The sequence below is a fragment of the Arvicanthis niloticus genome, chromosome 7, assembly GCF_011762505.2.
Source record: "Arvicanthis niloticus isolate mArvNil1 chromosome 7, mArvNil1.pat.X, whole genome shotgun sequence".
NCBI classification, from domain to species: Eukaryota; Metazoa; Chordata; class Mammalia; order Rodentia; family Muridae; genus Arvicanthis; species Arvicanthis niloticus.
Window position 1 is genome coordinate 66,747,779 of NC_047664.1, and position 26,350 is coordinate 66,774,128.

The 26,350-nt window shown below is 41.1% G+C and overlaps 1 protein-coding gene across 11 annotated transcripts in view; it reads right to left on the reverse strand.

Annotated features, from left to right (window-relative positions):
• Rfc1 (replication factor C subunit 1) overlaps positions 1-26,350 on the reverse strand; it is a 73,634-nt gene that overhangs the window by 12,851 nt on the left and 34,433 nt on the right. For 3 of the 11 annotated variants that reach the window (XM_034508561.2, XM_076938542.1, XM_076938544.1), the window contains 13 exons: positions 25,198-25,430; positions 24,238-24,315; positions 19,038-19,115; positions 17,593-17,680; positions 15,417-15,694; positions 12,706-12,813; positions 10,705-10,884; positions 7,602-7,706; positions 4,591-4,948; positions 3,853-3,965; positions 2,355-2,469; positions 643-734; positions 329-466 (listed from right to left, as the gene is read on the reverse strand). In XM_034508561.2, the coding sequence (XP_034364452.1) occupies positions 329-466; positions 643-734; positions 2,355-2,469; positions 3,853-3,965; positions 4,591-4,948; positions 7,602-7,706; positions 10,705-10,884; positions 12,706-12,813; positions 15,417-15,694; positions 17,593-17,680; positions 19,038-19,115; positions 24,238-24,315; positions 25,198-25,430 (1,964 nt within the window). The remainder of the gene's footprint in view (positions 1-328; positions 467-642; positions 735-2,354; positions 2,470-3,852; positions 3,966-4,590; positions 4,949-7,601; positions 7,707-10,704; positions 10,885-12,705; positions 12,814-15,416; positions 15,695-17,592; positions 17,681-19,037; positions 19,116-24,237; positions 24,316-25,197; positions 25,431-26,350) is intronic. The other 8 variants (XM_034508563.2, XM_076938545.1, XM_076938547.1 and 5 more) reach the window with 3 other exon arrangements.

The window sequence follows — 26,350 nt, forward strand, 5'->3', positions numbered from 1 at the left end:
TTTCAACTCCTGACTTCCTTTGGTGGTGAACAGAGATGTGGAAGCCTAAGCCAAATAAACCCTTTCCCCTTCCAGTTGTCTTGTCATGGTATTTCATCATAGTGACAGCAAGATGGCTCAGTGGGTAAAGGCACTTCCCATCATGCCTGGTGCCTGAGACTGATCCTACAGCCCACATAGTAGGAAAGAACCGACACCCAAAAGATGCCCTATGACCTCCATCCACATGTATACCCTATTGCACATGCATGAGCACATATGTGTATGCCTGTGAACACACACATCCCAAAATTTTTTTTTAAATTCTTTGTAATTACACTCATCATACCTTAATCTGTTCAACTCGAGGTCTTTGGAAACGAAGATCAAAACAATAATGAACCAATGAGCGAATTTTGGGGTGATTTCTATCATTGCACATACAAATGATGGGAATTTTAGTATGCTTTATCAGGCCTATTAGCTCCTAAAAGGCAAATTTAGAACAAAAAAATAATGATTTTTAAAAAGAATAACAGATATTCAATATATTTTAGTATTTTTTTTTAAAAAAAGCTGAGCTGCTACAGTTTTCCATGCACATAACCGTTATTTTCTTAATCTAAAAGGCGGCAGTAAAACAAAAGCCACAGTGCTTGTTACCTGAACTCCGCCCCTGTCCTCAGTGCCCGCCATGCCATCGACCTCATCCATGATGAGAGCATGCCTCGAACTCACGGCAGGAGCTGCACCACCTGATCAGGGTGGGACAGGACAGAGCACAGGAATAGTCAACACACACTTAAATTCCAACGGCTCCAAGAGTTAAGCCATAAAAATGAATTCTCCCAGCCCTTCTGCATTCCCAGTTTTCTCTTCCCAGCAGTTCGCTAAAGTCCACATAGAGATGGCAAATACATATTTAAAACCTGTGTGGGTTTTCACTTAATCAATTTTGGTCATTGATCTGTTTCCATCCATCCATCAATAATACTTCTCTTCTTTTAAGATTTACTTTATGTAGATGGGTGTTTTGTCTACACACCAGAAGAGGTAATGACCAGCCCCAGTAACACTTCTTTTTTAATGTAATATAATATTCTCCTTTAAGATGCATAATAATGTAGTTTACTGATGAGCTTTGAGATATTAAGATGCCTCCAAGCTTTTGTATCATACTAATATCTAAATATCCCCATATGTGTGCATGTGTCTATGTGGGAGAATAATATGTGTCTTCATGTCTGTATTTTTGTCTGTATAATGAGAGCATGTGGTGTGTGTGTATGTATGTCTGTGTATATATGTATGTTTGTGTGTGTACATGTGTATGTATGTGTATACGTCTAAACGTATATGTATATGCATGTCTGTATGTGTGTATGTGTATATGTCTATGTGTATATATGTGTCTGTATGTATGTGTGCAAATGTATCATTCTGTACATATTAAAGTATAATGACAGCTAAATTCCAAAAATTGACATTTATAGATTAGAAATTATGTATGATTTAGACTTGAGGAAAAATGTCAGACTGATAAAGAGTTGTATTAATTAATACTTCCACGAGCCATGTATAGGAAGTAATATGGGGAGACTGATCATTCAGTACAGTATCTACCTTGCAAACATAAGAACCTGAGTTCAAACCCAGAACCCACATAATAAACCTTGGGTGTGGTGATATGCACAGGTCTCACACCCACACACTCACACCCACACACTCACATACACATCCAGAGAGAGAGAGAAAGAGAGAAGGAGAGGAAGAGGGAGAGGGAGAGGGAGGGAGAGAGAGAGAGAAGGCAAGAGGACGTTTTCTGAGCAATTTCTTTCCAAAACTAATTTCTAACATTCAAAGTACCACGGTTCTGTGGACCCTTACCTGATACATCTTCATTTTCCCCATGAAACCAGCCCTTTGGGACCACTAGTTACAACCTAACCTTCCACAGTGATCACATCTTCTAGCTCCAAACAGGCCCTTTCATTCTTCAAGGCTCTCTGAATAAATTCATCCTTTTACTAGTAGATTACATAATGTCCCAAACACAATTTCCTCTTCAACCACAGGCCTTACGGTCTCAAGTGGAACAGTGTACTTCACTTTCCCCATTCTCCTTTACAAGATTCACCTATGAACTGTCTAACATCACATACAAAATAAAAACTATGTGTATGCACACATTTGTATCACATTCTCAGCAGTCTCTAAGACCACAGAGCATAACTAATGCTCCAAAAGAGTTCTGCCAAAGGCCTCTCCTACCTTGATGCCTCAGGATGCTTACCACAAGGAGTGCTCATTACAGAACACTGAAGTGACTTTTTCTCAAACCACATCTATAGCCACAGTTCAAAAAGGGCACATACTTGTATAAAAGCCTTTGATGCTGGTGTTGTTCAATGATTCAGCAACAACTGCTTTCAAACTGTTCTTACTCCGAGTATCACTTGCATTTAGTTCCACGTAACTGTAGCCCAATTCCTAGTCAAAATATTAAAAATCATTAATATCACAGTGCAAATGATCCTAGACAGCAGCTAATTAAGGAACACAAAAGTCCCATTAAAAATGAACAAAAATATTAAGTATGACACCAAAAGGCAACAAATCTAATATCCCCATAGCATTAGAAAATTCTTAAAACACCACACAGACACACAACATACATAGGAGTCTTAAAACCACAGCTGGCTCATGCCATGGTGGCTCATGCCAGACTATTAGACCACTTGCCTATATCATAGAGGGTGTATTCAAATAACCCTTACTTAATAATGGCTGTCTTAGTTAAGGTTTCTATTGCTTCGATGAAACACCAAGCAAGCTAAAAAGCAAGCTGGGGAGGAAAAGGTTTATTTGGCTTACACTTCCATATCACTGTTGATCACTGAAGGAAGTTAGAACAGGAACTCAAACAGAGCAGAAACCTGGATTCAGGAGCTGATCCAGAGGCCATGAAGGGGTGCTGCTTACTGGCTGGTTCAGCTTGCTTTCTTATAGAACCCAGGACCATCAGCCCAGGGATGGCACCACCCACAATGGGCTGGACCCTCCCCCATTGATCACTGAGAAAATCCCTTACAGCTGGATTTCCTGGAGGTATTTCCTCAACTGAGGCTCCTTCCTCTCTGAGGTCTGGCTTATGTCAAGTTAACAAAACCAGCCAGTACAGTGGCCCTAGAGAGTAGGAGAGAGGGAGGAGACACGGAGGGTGTATGAAGTAGCAACGGTGCAGAGCAGAGAGGGAAAGCATGGCACACAGGGCTCTGTACCACTGTAGCCACATCACATCCTCCACCTAGAAGGGAAAATGGATGTTTTTATAACAGCCAATAGAATGACAGGTTTGAAGTGCTTTTTTTTATTTTCTTTAGTTTTTGAAAAAGACTTATTTCCATGTGTCCTGGAACTCACTATGTAGACCAGGCTGGACTTGAATTAACCGAGTTTCACCTGCCTCCCCAATGCTAGGATTAGAGGCATGTACTACCACACCCAGCCAGAACAGCATTTTTTTAAAGTGACAACCATCACTAAAGCCAAAGAAAATTCTAAAAGTTGACTTTAGAAAAATATACACTGTAGGTTAACACACACGCATGCACACACGTGCACACACACACATTATAAATTAAAACAATGTAACAATGTAGCTAGTGGGAAGACTCAATAAAGTCATCCCACACACTGCACCTGCATGGGGGGTCCTGAGTTCTGATCCCCAGCCCCCATGGAAAAGCCAAGATGGCAGTGCAATGTTGAAGAGGACACACAGGACGATCCTGGAGCCTCACTCCCTGGCCAGCCAACTTAGAAAAAATGCACACGCACAAGTTGCTCACTGCACTATGACAGGGCACCCACCTGACACACAAGAGAAGCTGTAGTGGTTTTGCCAACACCTGGAGGGCCAGACAGCAGAGCTGCCTTGAAACTGGAGCCATCATCTTTGGTGGCAAGTTTGCCAAACTTTGCTGCTAGGAAAGAGAAGTGCAGACCATTAACATGCATCGTCTTTCAGACACTCCACAACAGACGGAACCATGCATGAACTGCCCAAGAGCGTCTCAAAGCAGAGAGCAGAATGCGGGCCTACTGCACTACCAAAAGCAAATCACACATGTACTGGGGCTGTAGGCCACTGTGCCAGTGCTTACCTCAGCTTCCTCCAGTTTCCTGAGGGCCCTGAGCATTCTCTCTCTCACAGGCCTTCAGACATGGGTGCTGGTTGTTCTTCCAGCCCAATACCACACCTATCTCCCTTAACCCAGCTGTCTGCTACTTGGGCTCTAAGTCCCCTCCAGGGCTGAGTGCTCACATCCTCTCCCCTGACCACACACCAGCACCCCCAGAGCTAGCTCCCTCTACTTACCCTACAATAGTACTTGGCACATGCATGTTAACAGCTGGTTCATAATCTCCCCCACTCTCTGGGGGCTCCTGAAGGGCCTGCTTTGTTCACAGAAGCACCACCAGGGCCTAGAGCACTTGAGCTCTGAACAAGCCTCAATAAATACTTGCTGACAGGCAAGCGACCCACGCATACAACTGAGCATTACATGTTGACAGACACACATAAAATGACTAAAGTTGTGAAATCACCATGTTTTTTCTCTTCAGGAGAACTCTTGTGCCAGTTTCTGAGCCAGCGTAGCAGTTTGTTGGCACAGCTCTGGTCACCCTGCTGTCCGATTATGTTCTTGAGTGAGGTGGGCTTGTACTTATCCACCCAGAGCAGGCACTCCTCTTTGTCGCCACTGCGGCTGCCATGCGGCTCCTTGATATCCAGGCCCCTGGGACACACACCTGCCTCTTTCTTTATTGCCTTCACAGGACTGTTCTTTAGGGGAGTCAGCTTGCTCTTTTTAGACTCTGACTCCTTCTTGGTTGGACTAATTTTTCTTTTTCCTTGGTCCTTTTTTTGGGGGGTTCGCTCCAATTTAGACTTTTCTTTCATTATCTGAAGAGGAAATCAAAAAGCCTGATCAAACATAGAAGACTTCTATCCTGCCACACATTCCCAGAGGCAAACTGACAGAGCCATTGTGAGCCAGCTAGCCTGCTGTCACAATGGACTATTAATGTCTGCAGTCACCACTCTCCAAACTTCACAAACACTAACAACATGCCCAGAAAGCCAATACAGTGATCATTTAAAAAAAAAAAAAAAAAAAAAGCATGAGGTAAACAACTTGTTTTAAAGCTTCTTGACTACGTAAAACAAATGTCTCCTCAAAAACTTATTATCTACAAAGTCAGAGCAGCACTGTATTACATGGTATACATACACATTACAGACATGAAATGGAGAACCCAAACGTCCACCGGGGAACTCGGCATACACAGAAATCGACTGAGATCTGCCCAATGGGATACTATTCAACCGTAAAAAGGAATGGATACTAACATATACTACAACTTGCTTTGGTTTTAGAAACCATTACAGAAAGTAAAAAGACTAAAACCAGGAAATTCTACTTTTACAAAATGTCCAAAATAGGTATATCCTTAAAACAGAGCACAGTGGCCTCCAGGCAGAGGGAGCAACAAGCGATTACGAGTACGTATAGGATTTCTTTTTGGAGGTAATGGCAGTGTCTGGAATCAGATGCAGTAACTGAGTCAACAAGATGGCTCAGAGGGTAAAGGCACTTGCCACCAAGTCTACTGACCTAAGTTCAATCCTCAGAGCCCTCGATGTGAAAGGACAGAACTAACTCAAGCGAGTGTCCTCTGACCTCCACATGGACACTGTGTGCCCAGACACATGAATATATATACAATCAATAATAAATAAATGTAATTTTTAAATTTGATGTACATTTGGTATTTTGCCTCCATGTGTGAGTCAGATGCCTGGAGGTGGAGTTACAGACAGTTGTGAGCTTCCATGTGAGTGCTGGGAATTGAACCTGGGTTCTCTGAAAGAAGAGCCAGTGCTCTTAACTGCTGAGTCGTTTCTTTAGCCCCCTAAATAAATGCAATTTTTTAATTAAATAGTAATGATCACTGCACAGGTATGAATTATGTTTTCTAAAAAGTCAACTTTAAAGAATGTAAATAATATCTTAAGTTCTAAAACAGTTAAATGCCTTCTAGTAAAGCTAGAACTTATGAATAACTAGTTAGGGCAGAGAGGTTTCTGGAGATGTAAGATAACTATCCACTCACAAAGTTGTAAGTTACAGAGCAGAAAGTCCTCTCACTCACGGAGAACAGCAGACACTATCTCAACCAAGTGATCAAGACATATCAATATCAAGTACATGAGACACACTGAGCAGGACACAGTAACATACTCTTCCCAAACCGGGTAACACCATCTAACTGTGAGAAACATCACAAAATACTATGACAGACATTCTACAAACAACTGACCAGAAGAGACTGAGAAGACACAGGACTACCTTAGGCTGGAGGGAGCTGAGGCAGCACAAGGCAATAGGGTCCTGGAGCAGAGAAAGGACACCAGGAACCAATATACACCGTGTGGAGAAAACACTGCACTTGACCGTAAGGGAGCAGCAATCATTCCCTACTTGTTACAACTCCACCATGGTTACAGAACACAATTCATTCCTGGAACTTTTCTACTGGAATAAACTGGGAGACCATCTAGTCACATTGGTGACAGTCTAGGGACCATAATCTGGTCCCTAATCTGGCATGCAGGTAGACAGTGGAATGAATGTGACAGCATTGGTAGATGCAAACACAGACAATGGAAGGGTTCAGAAGTCCTGTCAACTTGGTAGACTAAGCCCTTTATGCCCAGAGCTTAGCTGTATGTAAGCCAACTCTTTCTTCTTTTTTTCTTTTCCCTTTGTTATAGAGATTGGTTTCTGTCATAATTGAAAAACTCCTAATAAAGTTTTCACTAAAGATGCTAATAAACTCCTTTTTTTAAAAACAGAAAACAAAAGTTTTAGGCAGTAACATTAACAATAAAGACAATGCAAAAATACAGAATGTGGCTAAAGACAGAGTTCAGCAGTTAAGAACACTTCTCTGGCAGAAGACCTGAGTTCAGTTCCCAGAACCCATGTCAGGTGACTCACAACTGCCTGTAACTCTAGTTCCAGAGAACTGATGCCCTCTTCTGGCCTATGTGGGTACTGCATTCATGTGCACATACCTCCCACCCCCAAACATGCACATGCATGCACACACACACACACAGACGCACACGCACATACATATAGACACAGAAACAGAACATTTTTTAAATTGTGGACAGGTATGGTGGCACATGCCTTTAATCCCAGTATTCCTGGGGTAGAGGCATGTAGATCTATGAGGTGGAGGCCAACCAGGTTGGTATGTATCAAGTTCCATACCAGACAAGCTAAGTCAAATTTTCAAGCTAAAAAAAAAAAAGGAAGGCAAGTATAATGAGTGGGTATGTCATTTACAGCGCGGTATTCATTAACCCATCCCTCCCTCCTCCACAGGAGGTAAAGAAATACTAAAGACGGGCTCCCAGGTCAGAAGGAAATAAGGTAAATTCGCCTGTGGTACGGGGAGTCTGCCAACCTAGCCAGCAGCACAGTCTATGACTCATCAATCATAGACAAGAGGTTCTATGCACCAACACACCAGTCTATCTTACACACCTCAGCCTCAGCAGCTATTTCATACTTGGACTTCTTGCCTGGCATAGTTCGAATCAGATCCAACAGGCCATCTTCATCAAGGATTTTTGTTCCCAGAGCTGCTGCCTGTTGATTAAAATAAAACTTATCAGAACTGTATCCAAAACATTTCTTTCTTTAGTGGAAAATAATTTTAATAATTTTAAGGCCTACTGGTAGATGAAAAAACACATTGTAAAATAAATAATGCTGCAATTTATTTTTAATTATTTTTAAGATTTACTGTATTACTTTACATGTTTAAGTGTTTTGTTCATGTGTATGTCTGTGTACATGTGAACATGCCTGGTACTCAAAGAGGGCTTCAGATTCTCTGGAACTAGAATCTGAACAGTTGTAAGTGCCATGTGGGTGCTGAGAATTGAACCCAGGTTCTCTCCAAGAGCAACAAGTGCTCTTCTTACTTGCTGAGCCCCAACACTGAAATTTAAAGAAAAAAAATTACCAGAAAGTTATCAGTAAAAATGAAATCCAGTAATAGATATATGAATTATGAAAGAGATTATAAAGCTAGTTTTCCTAGTTGTAACTCTGCTGTTGAGTTTTCAGTTTGAGGTGTATGGTGAATTACATTAAAAATATAATTGAAGTTGGTTGGTGGTAGCACAGGCCTTTAAATCCCAGCACTTGGGAGGCATAGGCAGGTGAATCTCTGAGTTCAACATCTACAGAGTGGGTGAGTTCCAGGACAGCCAGGACTACACAGAGAAACCCTGACTCAAAAAACAAAAAACAAAAAACAAAAAACAAAAAACAAAAAACAAAAAAAAAAAAAAAAGGAGAGGGGGAGATAAATATAAATATATAACTGATAATGAAAGTATCAAGTCCAATGTGAAGTTCCAGCCTCAGAATGGCTATTCTAACTGTTTAACAGTTCCTATGAGATATATAGACTTTGAGTCTGGACAATGTCACTACATAATGCAAATTCTTTACATACAGTTTAAAAATTACCATTAAAAAGAAAGAAATGGGACTACGTTTGTGGCTCATCGGCTAATCGTGCCGGGCACACAAGCAAAAGAGTCTGAGTTCAAATCCCCAATATCTACATCAAAAGCTGGGTGTGACTATGTATGTACTCAGGACTGCAGCTCTATGCAAAGTAGAGATGGAGGTGGCTTCCTGGCCACCGACCTTGCCCCAGGTTCAGTAAGACTATCTCAAAGGAATAAGGTGGAGAGTAACAGAAAAAGATAAACAACAACCTCTTCTGCCCATTGCTCGTGTGCACACGTGCTCGCACACGTACACACACGAAATGATTGAAAGGCAGTATGAAGCAACAACTTGACCAAGAATGTAGATAGGAGGGAGAGAGGAAACAGTCAGTCATGGTACCATATTCCTTCAATACCAGTACAAAGAAACAGGCAGGAGGATCCAAAAGTTTAAGACCAGCTTAAGCAATGTGGCAAGATCTAAGAAATGAAGGATTAAAGATGTATTTCAGTGGTAGAGCATCTTTCTAGCATGTACAAGGGTCTAGGTTCAATGTTTAGCATAGATAGATAGATAGATAGATAGATAGATAGATAGATAGATAGATAGATAGATAGATAGATGGGCGGGCGGGCGGGCGGGCGGGCGGGCAGGCAGACAGACAGACAGACAGACAGACAGACAGACAAGTAAGCTCCTTAAGAATGGTATTTTAGGGCTGGAGAGATGGCTCAGCAGTTAAGAGCACCGAGTGCTCTTCCAGAGGTCCTGAGTTCAATTCCCAGCACCCACATGATGGGTCATAACCATCTGTAATGGGATTCAATGCCCTTTTCTGATGTGTCAGAGACAATCTTTTTTTCTTTAAAAACAAAACAAACAAATGGTATTTCAGTTACAGTTCCTATTACTATGAGAAAACACATAACCAAAAGCAACTTAAGGAACTTGCTTAATGTTTCACAGCACAGTATATCACTAAGAAAAGAGAGAAAGACAGGAACTCAAACAGGACAGGAACCTCAAGGCAGAAACTGATGAAGAGGTCATGAAGGACTGCTGTTTACAGGCTTTCCTCTGATAGCTTGCTCAATCTGCTTTCTTACAGCACCCAAGACCAACAACCCTGACGCAACATCACCCACAATCATCAATCAAGAAAATGCACCTCAGGCATATCTAGTGGGGGCATTTCTCAACTGAGATTCCCTCTTTTAAAATAACTCTGGCTTTGAACTGACATAAGCTAGCCGGCACAAGTACAGAGCAGTGTGGTACAGCATTACCGCTTTTTTCCTCCTCTTGACCTTTGCGCCCTAGGATGGAAGAAAGGCAGGAGAACCAAAGTCCAGCTATTCCCATCCCTCGTATGTTGACCCATGAGGCAGTCTCTTCCACACACCCCTGCTAGCAGGACTCAGTATATCCATCTCTGAGTGATACTGACTTGCAGCAGGCCTACCCAATCAGAAGCCATGTCAATCAATGAGGTAGCATCCTAGAGTATTAATGGGACAGAACCTGTAAGACTGGTCACAGCTACAATGACCATCCCAGTGGGACCATCCCCCTCTCTTTCCTGCACAATAGGCAGCTACCTCACAAGCACAAGGCAACAGGCTTGATGCCCATAAGGCTGACAGAAGTGGCTGCTGGGACTCTCTGGGTTAAGTTCCCGAGCTGCTAAAACATCCCAGTGACTACAGCCTTGATAGGGCAAATTGAACCAATTAGTCAGGTATCCTGTTACTTTCCCACTGACCTCTGCTTCTTCCTCACACACTTCCAATAATGAAAAAATAAGATGGGATCTATAGTGGCATGTATCAAAAAACTTGTAACTAAAAAAAAAAAAAAAAACAAAAAAACAAAAAACTATTTATGTTAACATTTTTTTTTTTAGGTTTTAAATTAAAATATATAAAGAAAGTCAAGTAAACAGCAACTATGTTTCCAACTGAAAAACCAAAATCCTATAGTCCCAGCAGACAACACACCACATGGTATGCAGAGAAGACAAATCTGTAGGGTAAAGGCTTTCTCCTCTTGTTTGTTCACAGAAATTTGGCCAGGGACATCACCACAAACAGCCACTGTGAGAAGAGGAGGCAGAACCCACCTTGTCACTCTTGGACTGCCCACTGTCCCGGCCCATGACGAGGTAGTTGGTTTTCTTGCTCACATTTCCGGTTACTTTCCCCCCATAACGTTCGATTAGAGACTTGGCTTCTTCCCGTTCAATGGACTCCAGCACTCCTGTGATCACAAACGTCAGGCCTTCCAAGCAATTTTCAGCTCCCTACAAAACCAAAATGTTCAAGCAGAGAAGAAATTATATGGTAGCTTTCCAAAGAAATATTTGGCAGCCAAGCTGCAGCAAGCTGACTTTTCTCACCCAACATCATAAATCAACCCAGCATGAAACCTGGCTAGAAAATTACAACAGAGCCTCAGTGAATCCTGGTGTAAATCCAATGAATTCCTTACATAGCTAACATCTAACAGATACCAAAAGAACAAAGAGAAACATACTGTTAACAAAATTACTCACTTGTGCTGTTCTCCGCTTTCCATATTTAAATCAGTGATTAGCTTTGATACCTTAAGTAAACAATCAAATGTAACCTGCCACTGCCGTCTGCTGCTGCTAAAGGCCAGCTCTGGTTCTGGAAAGCTCATCAAGTGTGAGAGTAAAGCTGAGAAACTGCTAGAAACATAAGGGCAGGAATGCACCGTCCACCCCCACTGGAAAGAGAATGGCTAATCTAGAGCTGACCAGGCTTCTCTCTTCCTAAGTCTGAACCACAACTCTCCACGGTTGCAGACTTTTAAAGTTGTCATAAGAAATCAGCTAAATCATACACCAAACAAACTGCTTACATAAGGAGTCTACAATGTGCCATACTCCTTATTACTCTGAACAAATTGAGACTGGTAAAGATGTCACACCGGGCAGTGGTGGCGCACACCTTTAATCCCAGCACTTGGGAGGCAGAGGCAGGCGGGTTTCTGAGTTCGAGGCCAGACTGGTCTACAGAGTGAGTTCCAGGACAGCCAGGGCTACACAGAGAAACCCTGTCTCGAAAAACAAAAACAAACAAACCATGCCACTTGGGGCTAGAGCACTGACCACTCTCCTAGAGGGCCTTAAGCAGATGAATTCCCAGCATCCACCTGGTGAACCACAACCATCTGCAACTTCAGTTCCAGGGAATCAATGTTCCCTCTGGCTTCTGTGGGCATTGCAAGCACATTGTGTGTGTGTGTGTGTGTGTGTGTGTGTGTGTGTGTGTGTGTGTGTGTGTGTGTATACATACATGCAGGCAAAGCTCCCATATGCATGAAATAAAAATAAATTAATCTTTCACACACGTGCACATTCTCTTGGGGACTTAGAATATGGCTCTATGGTTAAGTGTTCTTCCAGTGAACCTGGGTTTAATTCCCAACACCCACATGGTGGTTCTCAACTGTCAACAACTCTAGGTCCAAAAGATCCAACACCTTCTTCTTGGTGCACCTCAGAGTGCACCAGAGTGCACCAAGCTCGTACATGGTGCACAGACACATATGTAGACAAAACACTCTCTCTCTCTCTCTCTTTTTTTTTTTTAAAGATTCTTGCAGAGGACCCAAGTTCAACATCTATACTCACAGAGTGGCTCATAACCATCGGAACAGTTCCAGGGAGTGGTACCTCTGAGGGTACCAGGTATGCATGTAATACGAACACACATGCATACGTATATGGTTCTCTACTATATTCTCTGAGAGCACCTTGGCCTTTTCTCTCGCAGCACATAACAAAATTGCTATCAAATATGAATGCACTTACCATGCTGTTCCTTACGCTCTGTGTGCCACAAAGACAAACAACACTGGGCTTCTCACCAGTGCATGGAAAACACATCCCTTCTCAAGCTACTTAGTGTCTAAAGAAACATGTCTAAGTGTCCATACCATGAGTCACAATATGAATACAAACATCTAATCCATAAAACAGCAGCTGACATCTGGGATACTGGCTCCTTAGCTCCTTGATGACGTAGCAGTGGATACACACCAGAAAGAACCAGGAGGCAGAGTCCTCACAGAGTAGCGCGCTCTTTGTGACCCTTACCTTGGGTATTTCTTTGGAGCCCAGAGCTTTGGGACCTTCTCGATTTAAGTAGCTTCGGTAAGCTTGATAATTAGCACGCTTCTTTTCAGAATCTTCTGGGCTTACAGACTTTGGGCAGAAGGAAAAAAAAAAGCTATGTGAAATTAAAATATACCTCAAAAAACTTACAGATCATTTTATTTATATATAGTACAGATAGTTTATACACACACACACACACACACACACACACACATATATATACACACATACATATATGCGTGTGTGTGTGTGTTTATTATCTACATATAAAATATCCACTTATAGGTTTCTGATCCAGAGATATTGAGTGTGTCTAGGACATGTGAATTAGGGAACAACACTGTGTCATTATTTTTTCCAATTCCTGTTTGATACTGCTTTAACTTATGAGTAAGCCCAAATCTCTTGAAATAGACAAAATATTATTTTGTATAAATAAGTGACATAACCAATAAGATAGTTAAGCTGGTTATGGGTTAAATAAACTATTAAAGCTGATCCTAGAATCCAAGCCTCATGCTGCTGCTGCTGCTGCTCCTGCTGCTGCTGCTGCTGCTGTTCCTGCTGCTGCTGCTGCTGCTGCTGCTGCTGCTGCTGCTGTTACTGAGACAAGAACCCAGTGTGTAGACTTGACTCACTTGAAACTATGTAGACCAGGCTGACCTTGAACTCAGAGACCTATCTATGTTTATCTCCTGAATGCTAAGATTAATGGTGTACACCATTATATCTGACCCCAACCCTACTTAACAAAGGCTCTCACCCATTCAAAGGTACTCTCAATTTATAGGAGGTGGGGGGAGGGTGTGGTTATCAAATTATAGCTGTCTAGATCATATACCCTAGAAAGACGTATTTTTAACAAGATTTAAAACAGTTGGTCCCATAAACCAACTGGGAATGGTATTCATTTGTAACAATTCTATTTTGTGAAAGTCTGAAATTAAAAACAACTATGAGCCGGGTGGTGGTGGCGCACGATTTTAATCCCAGCACTTGGGAGGCAGAGGCAGGCGGATTTCTGAGTTCGAGGCCAGCCTGGTCTACACAGTGAGTTCCAAGACAGCCAGGGCTACACAGAGAAACCCTGTCTTGAAAAACAAAAAAAAAAAAAAAAAACCAACCAAAAAAAACTATGAACTGTCTACATGCCTGCCTGTCTCCTCATTTGTTCTGTAACAAGGTCTATCTCTATGTAGCAGAAGCTGGCTTTGAACTCTCAACCTTTCTTCCCAAGTGCTGAGATTACAGGTATGCACTGCCCCTGGCTATAGCTGAAGCATATTCAATTACTATGTCAGAATTATTTGACTAAAATCAATTGAATTTACTATTTAAGTACAAATTCTACATTATTTCTAGTCCATCTATGAAAAACACCATAAAAATAACAGTATCACTTTTTAAACTTTTGTTTCCTCCTCCCCCCAAAATATTCACCTTCTGTAAAAGTCCCCATGTACTTAGTGTGCCTGAAGAAAAAACTCCACCAGATAAATATTTAGTGAAGAAAAATCTGAGGCCAAAAAGTTAACTGATAATTCAAGCACGTTCCTGAGAATTTCCTATAAACAAAAGCGTTTCAAAATCTTCACCACTTCACAGTTCTGTGCATGCGCGCACGCGCACGCGCACACGCACACACACACACACACACACACACACACACACACACACACAAAGGTTATGAGCAGTTAAAATAGACAGCTTGCTGCCTTTAATGCTAAATGCCTAAGAGGCATGGATCTAAAGAGCTTCCAAACTGGAGGTTCAAAAGGACCATTATCTTCTTGAATACATCTGAAGACAAAGAAAATTCAGTGTGTGTGTATATGCATGTGTGAAGGTCAGAGAACAATTTGTGGGAGCCAGTTCTCTCCTTCCACCATGTGGGTCCAGGGATAAAACTCGGGTATAGTACCCTTACCCACTGAGCCATCTCACTGGTCCTTTCTCACACAGCAATAACCAGATCAGGACCCCTATCTGCTCAGCACTAGCAGTATATTAGGCAAGCACTCGGCCACTGAGCTACCACCCCAGTTTCAAATTATGCTTTTACAACAACATAGGAACGTAATGAACATTACCTAAAGCTGGCTCCAGAGTGTCTCAATGCTCACACTGCTACCTTGTCCTCAGAGAGCTCAAGTCTAGCTCTGCCTTTGATACTAAGTGCCTAAGAGGCATGAAGGAGTGCTGGTTTGTCCTTGTAAATCTGAAGAGCTTCCAAACTGGTGGTCCAAAAACACCATTATCTTCTTAAATATATCTAAGACAAAGAAAGTTCTTTCTGTGGTTCTGAGGACCACAGGTAGGTAATCTTGGAAAAGCTACTTAAATTCTTTCAGCCTGTTTCTTCATCTTTACAACAAGTAATAAAAGTAAATGTCTCAAAGGTTATTGTGACAACTATGATATATAATTTATAAATATGAGCATAGGTTCTCATATACAATAACAATATATTGCCTCATTTCTCATATTAATAAGGAATATTCTTTAAGAGATTTAAATGAGATGTCTTCTGAGGATCAAACAAGGAGTCAAGTATATTAGGCAAGCACTCGGCCACTGAGCTACCACCCCAGTTTCAAATTATGCTTTTACAACAACATAGGAACGTAATGAACATTCCAACTCGAACCACCATGTATTCCTAAATTACATATCTTTCATAAAGTCCCTACCTCTCTCTTAGTTGGAGAACTTTTCGTTTTCCTAGGAGTTGTTTTCTCTCCTTTGGGCTCAATGGCGCTTTCTTTTCTTCTTGCAGCCAGCAGCTCTGTTTCTCTGTAAGAACTCTCTTCTTTTGCTTTCATAAGAGCCAGTTTGGAGCTGGCCTTGGGGGAGGAACAGGCTTCCTTCTGGTGAGCTGACTTGCAGGGCTGCTTAGTGTCTTCTGAGCCTCCACCCTTGCCATGCTTAGCAGGACTGTAGGTCTTTCTTCTGTTTGAGAAATGCTCTGCTTTTACAAAGGAAAAACCATGACTGTTGTTTGGGGAGTGTGACAGCCAGCATCAGCATTTTCTTCATCTTTCAGCAATGTGATTTTAGTACCACACAGTGTCACATTATTTCAAAACATGTACTACTTCAGCTTACATAGCATACTTATTTTTAAGCTTATATATTCACATCATATTTCTTTGTAACCAGTTCAAATTGAGAACTGTCATTTCAAGTACAAACTATCCATTTGCTATATTACTGTAAACGACACTGAAAGATATGGATGTAGCCCAGCAGTACAGTACTTGTCCACCAATGCACAAAGCCTGAGATCAATCCCAAACGATGTGAAAAGACAAAGACTCCCTTCCACAGATATGCTATAAAATGTACAGAGACAAAACTTACTGACTGAAATATGTTGTGCAGAATTCTGTAAAGCAGTGGGAAACCCCAAATCCTGAGTCATCAAGGCTAAAAAGTACTACATAATCAGATTTACTTCTATAATTAGCTCATCTATTAGCTCCCCACATCTGCAGGCTCTACTCATGAGTCAGCCAGTCATGAACAGAAAATATTTTAATCGTGTATATACAAACCATGTACATTTAACCTGATCACTGTTCTCTAAACATATCAGCACAATAACTATTTACATACCATTATATTGTATGAAAGTAATCTAATAATGGTTTAAAGTATACTGGAAGCCAAGCTGTCTACAAATTATATGTAAATTCTACCTTTTTGCATAAAGAGCTTAAGTGTCCAGAGATATAGGGACCCATATGGGTCATGAAATTAATGTTTCACAAATAATGAGGGGGGATCTAGGCCACAGGTCTGTATTCCAACTACTCAGAAGGCAGTGGCAGAAAGACTGCAGCCTTACGTGTAAAGTACAGAATGACTCAAGGCCAGCCTGGGTAACTCAACAGAACCCTATCCTAAAATAAAAAGTAAAAGGAGAGCTGAGAATAGAGCTCAGAAACAGATCACTTAAGTAGCATGTGCAAGGCCCTAGATTTAATCCCTGGTGTAGCAAAGTAAGTCAACAGAAAAGGGTAAGAAAAGGCAAGGGGTGACTGTATCAGTAGATGGTGCAGTATCAGGACTATTGCAGAATAGGCCATCCAAGATAATCTGAAGAGCTTCAGATGGTCTAAACAATCCAGAGGCCAACTCTGTGACACTACCTCTAACATGAAAAGCTCAAGACATTTGCTTCTTTGTCCTCACACAATAAAATCCAAATACTGAAAGATACTCAAACATTAACAAAGTGTACCCTAATACACTTTACATTACACTAAATGCAGAAGGGCATTCTCCTCCAGGATTTGGCTTTCAAAGTGCAGGTAATCCTTGACTTAGAACTGTTCAACTTAAAAGTTTCCAACTTTATCTTAGAGGCAAAGGGGAAGAAGGATGGGATGGGAGGTTACAGGTGGGAGACCATGAAGGGGGACAACATTTGAAATGTAAATAAATAAAATAACCAATAAAAAAAGTTTTCAACTTTATAATGGTGCAAAAGAAACATGCAATCAGAGATGGGTAATTCTGAGGTTTGACTTTACAGGAATGTGGCTGTAAATCAGCCTGCCATCTCTGTGGGCTCCATATTCATGGATTCAGTGCCCTCTTGAGATATCAGGAATTGGCTATGCTGCTGACACTCAAAAGCCTGGGTACATACCTGCACTTCTCACTATGACATGATTTAAATGCTGACAAAGTCTTGGAGCATAAGTACATCATGAGTCTAGGAGCATCTTTATCTAAATGCACAAACAGTTCTTTGCAATGTCCAGGAAACACTTAGTGAAAAGAATGGTTAAGCAAAGTTAGCAAGTATTCTCTTCTACAAAGACAAGCCAGGGCTCCCTGACATTCCTCTGCCGTCATTACCTTTATTAGGGCTTTTCTGCTTTTCTGCTTTGCTTAAATCAGCTTGGACAGGTGAAAATGATTCTCCCTCTTCAGGGTCCTTACGGGCCTAAAACAAGTTTAAAACGTGTCAGAAGTATTAAGTAAGAGGAAAACTATCACTATAAAATGTGCTGTTAAAACAAATTAACATTTTAAATTTAAGGGTCACTGTCCAAACCAGCAAGATTCCACAATAAAATACCATCCATTTATCCACCAAAAACTACCACAGCAAAGGAAATGTTTCATTACTTCATTTTGCTGATACAGAAACAGATGAAAGATTATAGCAATAATTCAATAAAACACTTCATTCCATCCCAGTCTCCTAACCCAAAAATGGAAGTCTTATTAGTGTTTCTTTTATCTAAACTCCCAAACTACTAATAGAAACAAACAAACAAACAATGCAGGAAAAATGATAACAACTTAAAGTCCAGTAGAAAAATAAAAGAGAAGCCAAGAGTAGCAGCTGACATTCTGATCTCAGTACTGGTAATTGAAGGCTGAGCCAGGAGGATTGCCAAGTTTAAAAACCCATCCTGGCTACATAGTACCAGGTCACCCAAAACTAACCCAGCAAAGATTGCCTCAAAGACAAAGCATAAGAGAGCACTTTCTCAAGAGAAAATAAAAGTGCTACATGGAGACGCTGCTTCCTGAAAAGTGTGTTTTAGTTATTAAATCTGCATTCTGTAGGAGCTGACATTTATTATTCTGAAATACATAAAAATAACTTTTGCAGGCTGGAGAGATGGCTCGGCCATTAAGAGCACTGACTGCACTTCCAGAGGTCCTGAGTTCAATTCCCAGCAACCACATGGTAGCTCACAACCATCTATAATGGGATCCAATGCCCTCTTCTGGTGTGTCTGAAGACAGCTACAGTGTACTCATATAACTAAAATAAGTAAATCTTTTTTTTAAACATCCTTTTTGATAAGAAAAAAAGGTAAAACCCACTGTATTTTGTAAGGCAGGTTCTGCTTTATTTCTTGAAACCTTTCAAAAAGAATAACATTGTAAATGAATTTGCATGTGCGCGCGCGCGTGCGCGCGCGCGCGCACACGCACACACACACACACATATTATAAATTAAATTAAAACAATGTAACAATGTAGCTAGTGGAAAGACTCAATAGAGTAAAATCATCCCACATACTGCACCTGCTTGGGGGGGTCCTTAGTTCTGATCCCCAGCCCCCATGGGAAAGCCAAGCATGGCAGTGCAATGCTGAAGAGGACACATAGGACAATCCTGGAGCCTCACTCCCTGGCCAGCCAACTTAGAAGAAATGGGAAGCTCCAAGGTTAATTGCTGTGGAGGACAAGACCTGACATCCATCTTCCTCTGGACTGAATGTGTGTACACACACACACACACACACACACACACACACACACACACACAACATAATGCTACCTTTTTGATCTTGGGTTCTTCATCCAACAAGGCCAGTGTTCTTGCAAATTCTTCATCTTCATGCAACTGCCTCTCCAGCTGTAAAAAGCATAACATGGTAAGATGCTTTTGGCTTTTTGTACCTAAAAGTTTTTTAATGTGTGGTCCAAATGTTTAGAAGAAAAATAGAAAAACTTCCTAAAAATCACAATGACATCTTCCCAGTAAGCATTAACAGTCAAGTATCAGAAGCTTGTTTCACTGAACCAACTTAGATTACAGACTGTACACTTCTAGATCTGCACCATAACAAAGTTAGCATATTCCAAATTTGTTTTTATTACATTTTTATATATTTATTGTGTATGTGGATATGCATGGCACAAGTGAGGAGGCCAGAAGACAACTTCTAAGTGTTGTTTTTCTCCTTTTGAGCACCAAGGATTGAACTCCAGCCCTCAGGCACCTTTCAACTGCTGAGCCATCTTACCGGCCTGTGGAGTTGGATATTCTCATGTTATTTCTTTATAAAATCTGACATCACATTTTCTCTTAATGTTCTTACTATAACAGATCTCTTCATTATATGTTTTGTGGTTTGTTTATTTGTTCTAAGGAAAAACCTCATGTGTATATTTGCATCTACATGTATACTACATACATACTTGAGTGCAGAGATCAGGTGAGGACATCAGATACCCTGGAACTGGAGTTATAAATAGCTCAAAGCTACCTGACACAGGTGCTAGCAAATAAACTTTGGTCCTCTACAAAGTCATTATTAGCTCTGAGCCTACCCATCTTTTTTTTGGTTTTTGTTTTTGTTTTGTTTTTGTTTTTGTTTTTTAAAGATGGGGTCTTACTACACAGCCTTGGCTGGCTTGGCAGTCAGGATATAGACCAAGCTGGTCTCAAGCTCATCTGCCTGCCTCTGTCTCTAAAGTGCTGAGATTAAAGGCGTGCACCACTACACCTGGCTTACCCTCCCCCCAGACACTGTTGTGGAAGGCATTATCTCATTATGTAGTCCTGGATGGTCTGGAACCTTCTGTGTACGGCAGGCTTTGAACTCATGACAATCCATCTGCCTCTGGCTCTTGAGTACTGGAATTAAAAGTGTGCCCAACCCACGCAGCTTACTTTATGTATTTGAAGCTCTAGAATTATCTCTGGAATGAATCTCTACCTAAGGGGCTGAAAATATGGCTCAGCAGTTAAGAATACATGCTGCTTCACAAGAGAACGCAGGTTAGGCTCCCAGGACGGATGCTAGGAAGCTCACAACTGCAATCCCGCTCCAAGGAGCTTGTTGCCTCTGACCCCAACAAGCAGCTGCACTCAGTGAACATACCCACAACACACACACACATACACAGATAATTAAAAATAATAAATGTTTAAAAATCTCAATCTATAAGAAAAATAATCACCCATAAGATACATAAACAGTAAATCTAAGAAATTTAAATTTTTTTATCTAATATAGGAGATGGCTGACAAGTTTAGAGCTCTGGACGTACTTAGATTCCCAGCACCTACAAGGCAGCTCACAACTATAACTCTAGTTCCAAAGAATTCTACTTTCTCTTCCAGGCTCCACAGTACCAAGCACGCATGTGGTACAAACATATTTATGTAGACAAAACACCTACATGCATAAAATAATAAGAAAAAATTTACAAAAAAGGATTCTCTTGTGTACAAATACATCACCATTTTTACTATCATGACTCCAGCAACACAGAGATCATAAGCACCTATCATTGCCAAATGTTTCTGCTTTCAGCGGAACAGAGCTGAAGGTGAAACAATGAGATACACTTCTCATTTTAAACTCACTGCACGTGCCTGGAAAACCTAACTGCCCAACCTAGTATCCAACAAAATCCTATATTATTCAAACAGGAAAAGTCTGAAAAAATCTGCCTAGTCTGAAAGAAAGCTGAAAGCTGGGACACACTTGATGAGAACTCAGGAAACCTCTTCCTGCTAATAAGTGAAGTAGCCACACTGGACAAATAAATCACTGGAAGAGGCCACATGTGCAAGCCTCTCCATTTCATCCCCACTAGCAAAAAAAAAAAAAAAAAAAAAGTGTATGAACCCATGCTAAGTAAGGCACAAGGAAGCAGACAGGACACCCTTACAGGCTTCCTTTACTAGTAATTCTTCTCTACAAATGAACCACGGACCTAATTGCTAAAGTCAATGTGAACATCTTAATCACAGAAGGAACTGCAAAGTCTACCAGCAACCTCCAAAGGTCTCTGAACACCACTTTTCCACATCATATTATGTATTATATTTGGGGTAACAGAGATCCTAGGTGTTTTAGAAGAAACTGATATACTTCCATTAGAAAATGCCAGGTGGTGGTAGTACATGCCTTTGATCCCAGCACTAGGGAGGCAGAAGCAAGTGGCCCTTGTGAGTTTAAGACTAGCCTGGTCTACTAAGCTAGTTGCAGGACAGCCAAGGCTACACAAAGAAATCCTGTCTCAGGAGAAAAGAGAAGAGGGGAGGAAAGGGGAGGGGAGAGGAGGAGAAGGAAGGAATGGGAAGAAGGGAAGGGGAGGAGAGGGGAGAGAGAAAAGCAACGAAATGAAATGAAACAAAACTTATGACTTGGGTTATGGCATGGAATAAAGAAGCCTGCATTTTATTTTAACACATGTTTACTGTAACTGACTTCATGTAGCATTGGATATACTAACTTCAGTATTAAATAATGAACATAGAGTTACCATGTAACAGAACACAGGGAAAACTGGGGATGGGATTCTTAGAAGATAATTAGGAAAGACTATCAATGATTAACACCCCAAAAGTCTTTCATTAGATTAATAAGTTACCCAAAGAGTATAAAAGAATGTGATATAAATAGGAAATCAGGGGACTGTGATACCCTTTTGTTCTTTGGAGTGAAGTAGATACACCTCTACTGTTTGGCAAAGATAAGGCAAGTTAGGTTCCTGAGAATGACTTCACGGTTGACCTAGGCCACTCATACTACCGTAAGTCATCAGGACACCTGGTTAGAGATAGTATAATTCAATATAACCAAAAACAGGAAAGATATTTTTGTTTTGGTTTTTGTTGTTTTGAGACAGGGTCTAACTGTGTAGTATTGGCTGGTCTGGGACTTGCTATATAGACCAGGCTGGCCCCAAGCTCTTTTAGAGATCTTTCTGCTCTGCTGGGATTAAAGGTGGGTACCACCACACCCAGCTAAAGAATATTTGTAAAACACCAAGTGTGAAGTGTCCAGCTAATAAAATAAAGAACCACACATGGTCTGTTCAATGTACTACAACAAGCAGAGACATAACCACCAACCCTGGGGGCAGAACTTGAAAGCTACATATAGAAGGCATTTACATCAGAATTTCAATAAACAGAAACAGTCCAGGGAGTCTGGGAGCAGGACACCCACTCTAGGAAACAGGAAAGGGCTCCACAAAGCCCAAACATGAAGCTTCAGAAGATGAGCAAATGCCAGACTCACTGGGTCTTCCCAGCCCATTCGCCACTCCCTTAGTCCCCTCTGCCAGCTCCTCTCCATGTCCAATGTTAAGAGCAATCCTAAAACTGTTTTTCTTTTGTTTTCTCTCAAGGTGTCATTCAGGTAAACAAGTATTAAGCCCCACACAAATGCTAATCACTTCCAAATACACAGCTTCAGCTGGGTGCCAGACTAGTCTCCTCTATCAGACATCTGCCACTGTCAAACAGAACTGTTTAATGTATTAATGTGTATTTGTGTGTGTGCATGGGTGTTCACGTGGAGCCCAGAACACCGTTTCTTCTACCCTGTATATGGATACCAGAGATCAAACTCAGGTGGGCAGGCTTCCATCGTATAAAGCAGCTTTAACCACTGAGCCTTTTCGTAGCCCCCAGAAACAAGACTCCTAACTTCTTTGTACCAACAGGCTCTGGGCTCTGCATCCTGTGTTCTGATATTCATAACAGCATCACCTTCAGCCAGCTGCTCAGGTCACCTCTCACCATCTCTCCCACTTCCAACATCTGCCACCTGCCATACCTTAACAATCTCCAAGCTGGTCTGCTTTTGCTCATGCCCAACTATTGGGAAAAACTTCAATTATCCTGTATGCATTACAGAAGCCAGTATACTTTTAAGACCCACCAAGTCATGCCACTTTATTAAGGACTCCAATGGTGTCCATCTCACAGAGGCTAAATCTGAAGTCCTAATCAATCAAAGTCCTTTTCCTAGGTATCAAAGACCCACTGTGACCCACAGGACTTGCTGATGGCTACTCCTCCAAATCACCTAACTTCCTTCTCACTCGTTCGTCTAGCCATACTGCTCTCCTGAGCACACTTCCTCCTCATGATGCTCATCCTTGCGGTCCTGCGCTTAGTAGGGATCTGAGGGTCTACAGTGGCTCCCTGTGCTTCATTCTTTGACACAACGCACTCCCTACCCGATCCCAGAACTCCACCTGCACTCTTTCCATGCCTGCGACTTCCCAGCATCTTATTTTCTTCCTTGGTTTCCTATTTAAACTGTAATCACCTACTACCTATAGCCGTGCTAGGAACTCGGTAAGTTATCAATAAATCCTTGTCAGATGTGGGTTTACAGCTCAAGAGAGCACCCTGAACCAAAGGCAGCTTTCTAAGTCATCAGTGTATATAGGAAATAAGGCCAGGGGGAAGAGTATGTGTGCTCAGAGTGAAGCAAAAAGAAGACAGGAGAAAATGAAATTCTTTCAAACACACTAAAGAGCCTCCTATTCACAGGACTTCAAAATTTGTACATAAATAATTATCTGTTAATCTCATCATTTAATTTTACAGGAACTTATATTCTCATATACTTTGTTTTAATTTATTTTACACTGAACTCCTAATGAAGCTCAATTTGAGCTAATCATGGCACTACTATAATCCCAACACTCAGGAAACTAAGGCAGAATTGTGAGTTCAAGGTCAGCCTGGCCTACACAGTGAGTTCTGGTCCTGCCTTGGATGGATGGATGGATGGATGGATGGATGGATGGATGGATGGATGGATGGACACACACATACACAGAGACAGAAAGATACACAGACAGACAGGCGGGCAAAAGGACAGACAGAACTTATTTAAAAAGGGAAAAAGATTAAAACCACCTTGACTATTTGCCTGGCTAACGTAGGTACCAAGTCAGAACATCAAGGTAACAACGATAATTAAATGGAATGGCAGTACCTCTGCATCTTCATCAAGCTGCAGCTGCTTGGCGATGGCCTCATCATTTAATATGGAATCATCTGTGTTTTGAGAAGACTGTATTCCAAAGAAAATCAAGCAAGATAAGCATAAACTTGGCTAAAAATAAAGTTTTGGTTTGTTTGTTTGTTTGTTTGGCAACACAAACTAAACACATTAGTGAAAGATAGGTCACAATCCATGCAAGCACAAAGTCAAGTTTGTGGCTGTTCTGGTAATATCCAATCTCATAAATACTAGACACTCTACAGACAGATGACTCTCATTTTGTTCTACTGATATGTTCAAAAGAAGTATGCACACACATGTGCACATGCACAGTACAGGTTAATACTCTGGCTATCGACATAGTCTAAAACATTGGCAAATCAATGTAAACATGGCACAGTCCTGTGGAGGTGCCAAGGAATCAGCACACACTACAGCCCACTTGCACTGAGGTGCTGCCTGCACTATACTGTATCTATAGGTTCATTTCCTACACAGCCAGGGAAGAACAAACAAATCCAGTATCAGTCAAACTAGAGAAGATCAGCTAGGTACACTCTGATAAAACATGTCTATCCTATTTCAAAATACAATTGTGTACATCTGAAGTCAATAGTAAAATAAGTTTACATTTTGAAAATTCCATTTAAATTCTAAGAACCATAACTTTTTCTTATAGTTTAAATGTTTTCCTGTCTTTGAATACAAAAAACATGTATGTGTACACACACACACACACACACACACATTCTAATTCCTCTATCTTCTAAAATGAGGATATTTATCTATGTCACAGAAAAACATCTCATTATTAATAAAGCTTTACTCATCCCAAGCTTCTCTTATCAGTATCCATGATAGATATCAATTCCATTACACAGCACAGGCTGGCCTCACACTAAGAGCACACCTGGCAACCCTCACACTCTCGCCTGCATGCTGAACACTTACCTCTTTCCTTTTGCTTGCCACCATCTTCTTCCCAGATCTCTGGACACTTTCAGTTCCAAAATAATCAAGCACTGAAGTTGGTGTGAGTTTTATTGGAGATAACGGTTTATTCTTGGTCTTACTGTTCTCTTCGCTCTTCTTCACGTTCGATGCTCCAAGGTAACTATTTGTAGATACTCCATTCTCTTTTGATTTGGAGGCTGCCTTTTTACATACAAAGTCATCGTCTTCATCTTAAATGGAAAGTATTTTTGATAAAGCATAGGTCTTAGTTATTAAACTACCCATTTCTACCAGCTTTTAGGGAAATAATCTAATATCTTGAGTTGTTTTCTTCTTCCTATCTTCTGAATCTAACAGACACTCTGACATTTACAAGGGCCAGGCCTACAAATACTTGCAACACGCCCACTATATACCAGGTACTGTGGATACAACTAAGGGCTAGTAAAAGATGCATTCCCTGACCTCACAGAAGACATAATCTCCAGGAAAAAAAACCTGCAAATACATTAATTTTATACATACAAATGTGTGTATATGGGCAAATATACACACACATTTTATTTTCAAGCTGCATGAAGAAAAGTGAAACACGAGAAGAGTAAGGAGTGATTAAGGATACATGAGGCCTTAGGTCCAATCTCCAATAGTGACTCCTCATCCCCAAAAGGTGAATGATCAGAGAGAGGGCAATTCAGTGGAAGAGTACCTGTACAGCACACAGGAGACCCTAGGTCTACTGCCCAACACAATAAAAGAAAGGAAGGGAAAAGAAGGAAAGGGAAGGGAAGAGAAGAGAAAAGAAAAGGAGAAAAAGAAAATGTCCGAGAAATGTTCTTTTGGTAAAAGCAATCATCAAAAGAGCCTATTCTTGGGGGATCAAACTCAAGACGTTGTGTGTACCAGGCAAGTACTCTTCCCCTTAGCTATAGGACTTTGGTTTTTGGTTTTGGTTTGGTTTTTCTAGATAGGGTTTCTCTGTGCATTCCTTGGCTGTCTTGGAATTCACTGTGTAGACCAGCTAGCCTTAAACTCAGAGATCCCCCTGCCTCTGCCTCCCAAATGCTGGAATTAAAAGCATGCACCACCATTGAGCTTCTAAATCCTTTGGTTTTTGAGTCTATGTAGTTCTGGTTGGCCTTGACTTTCC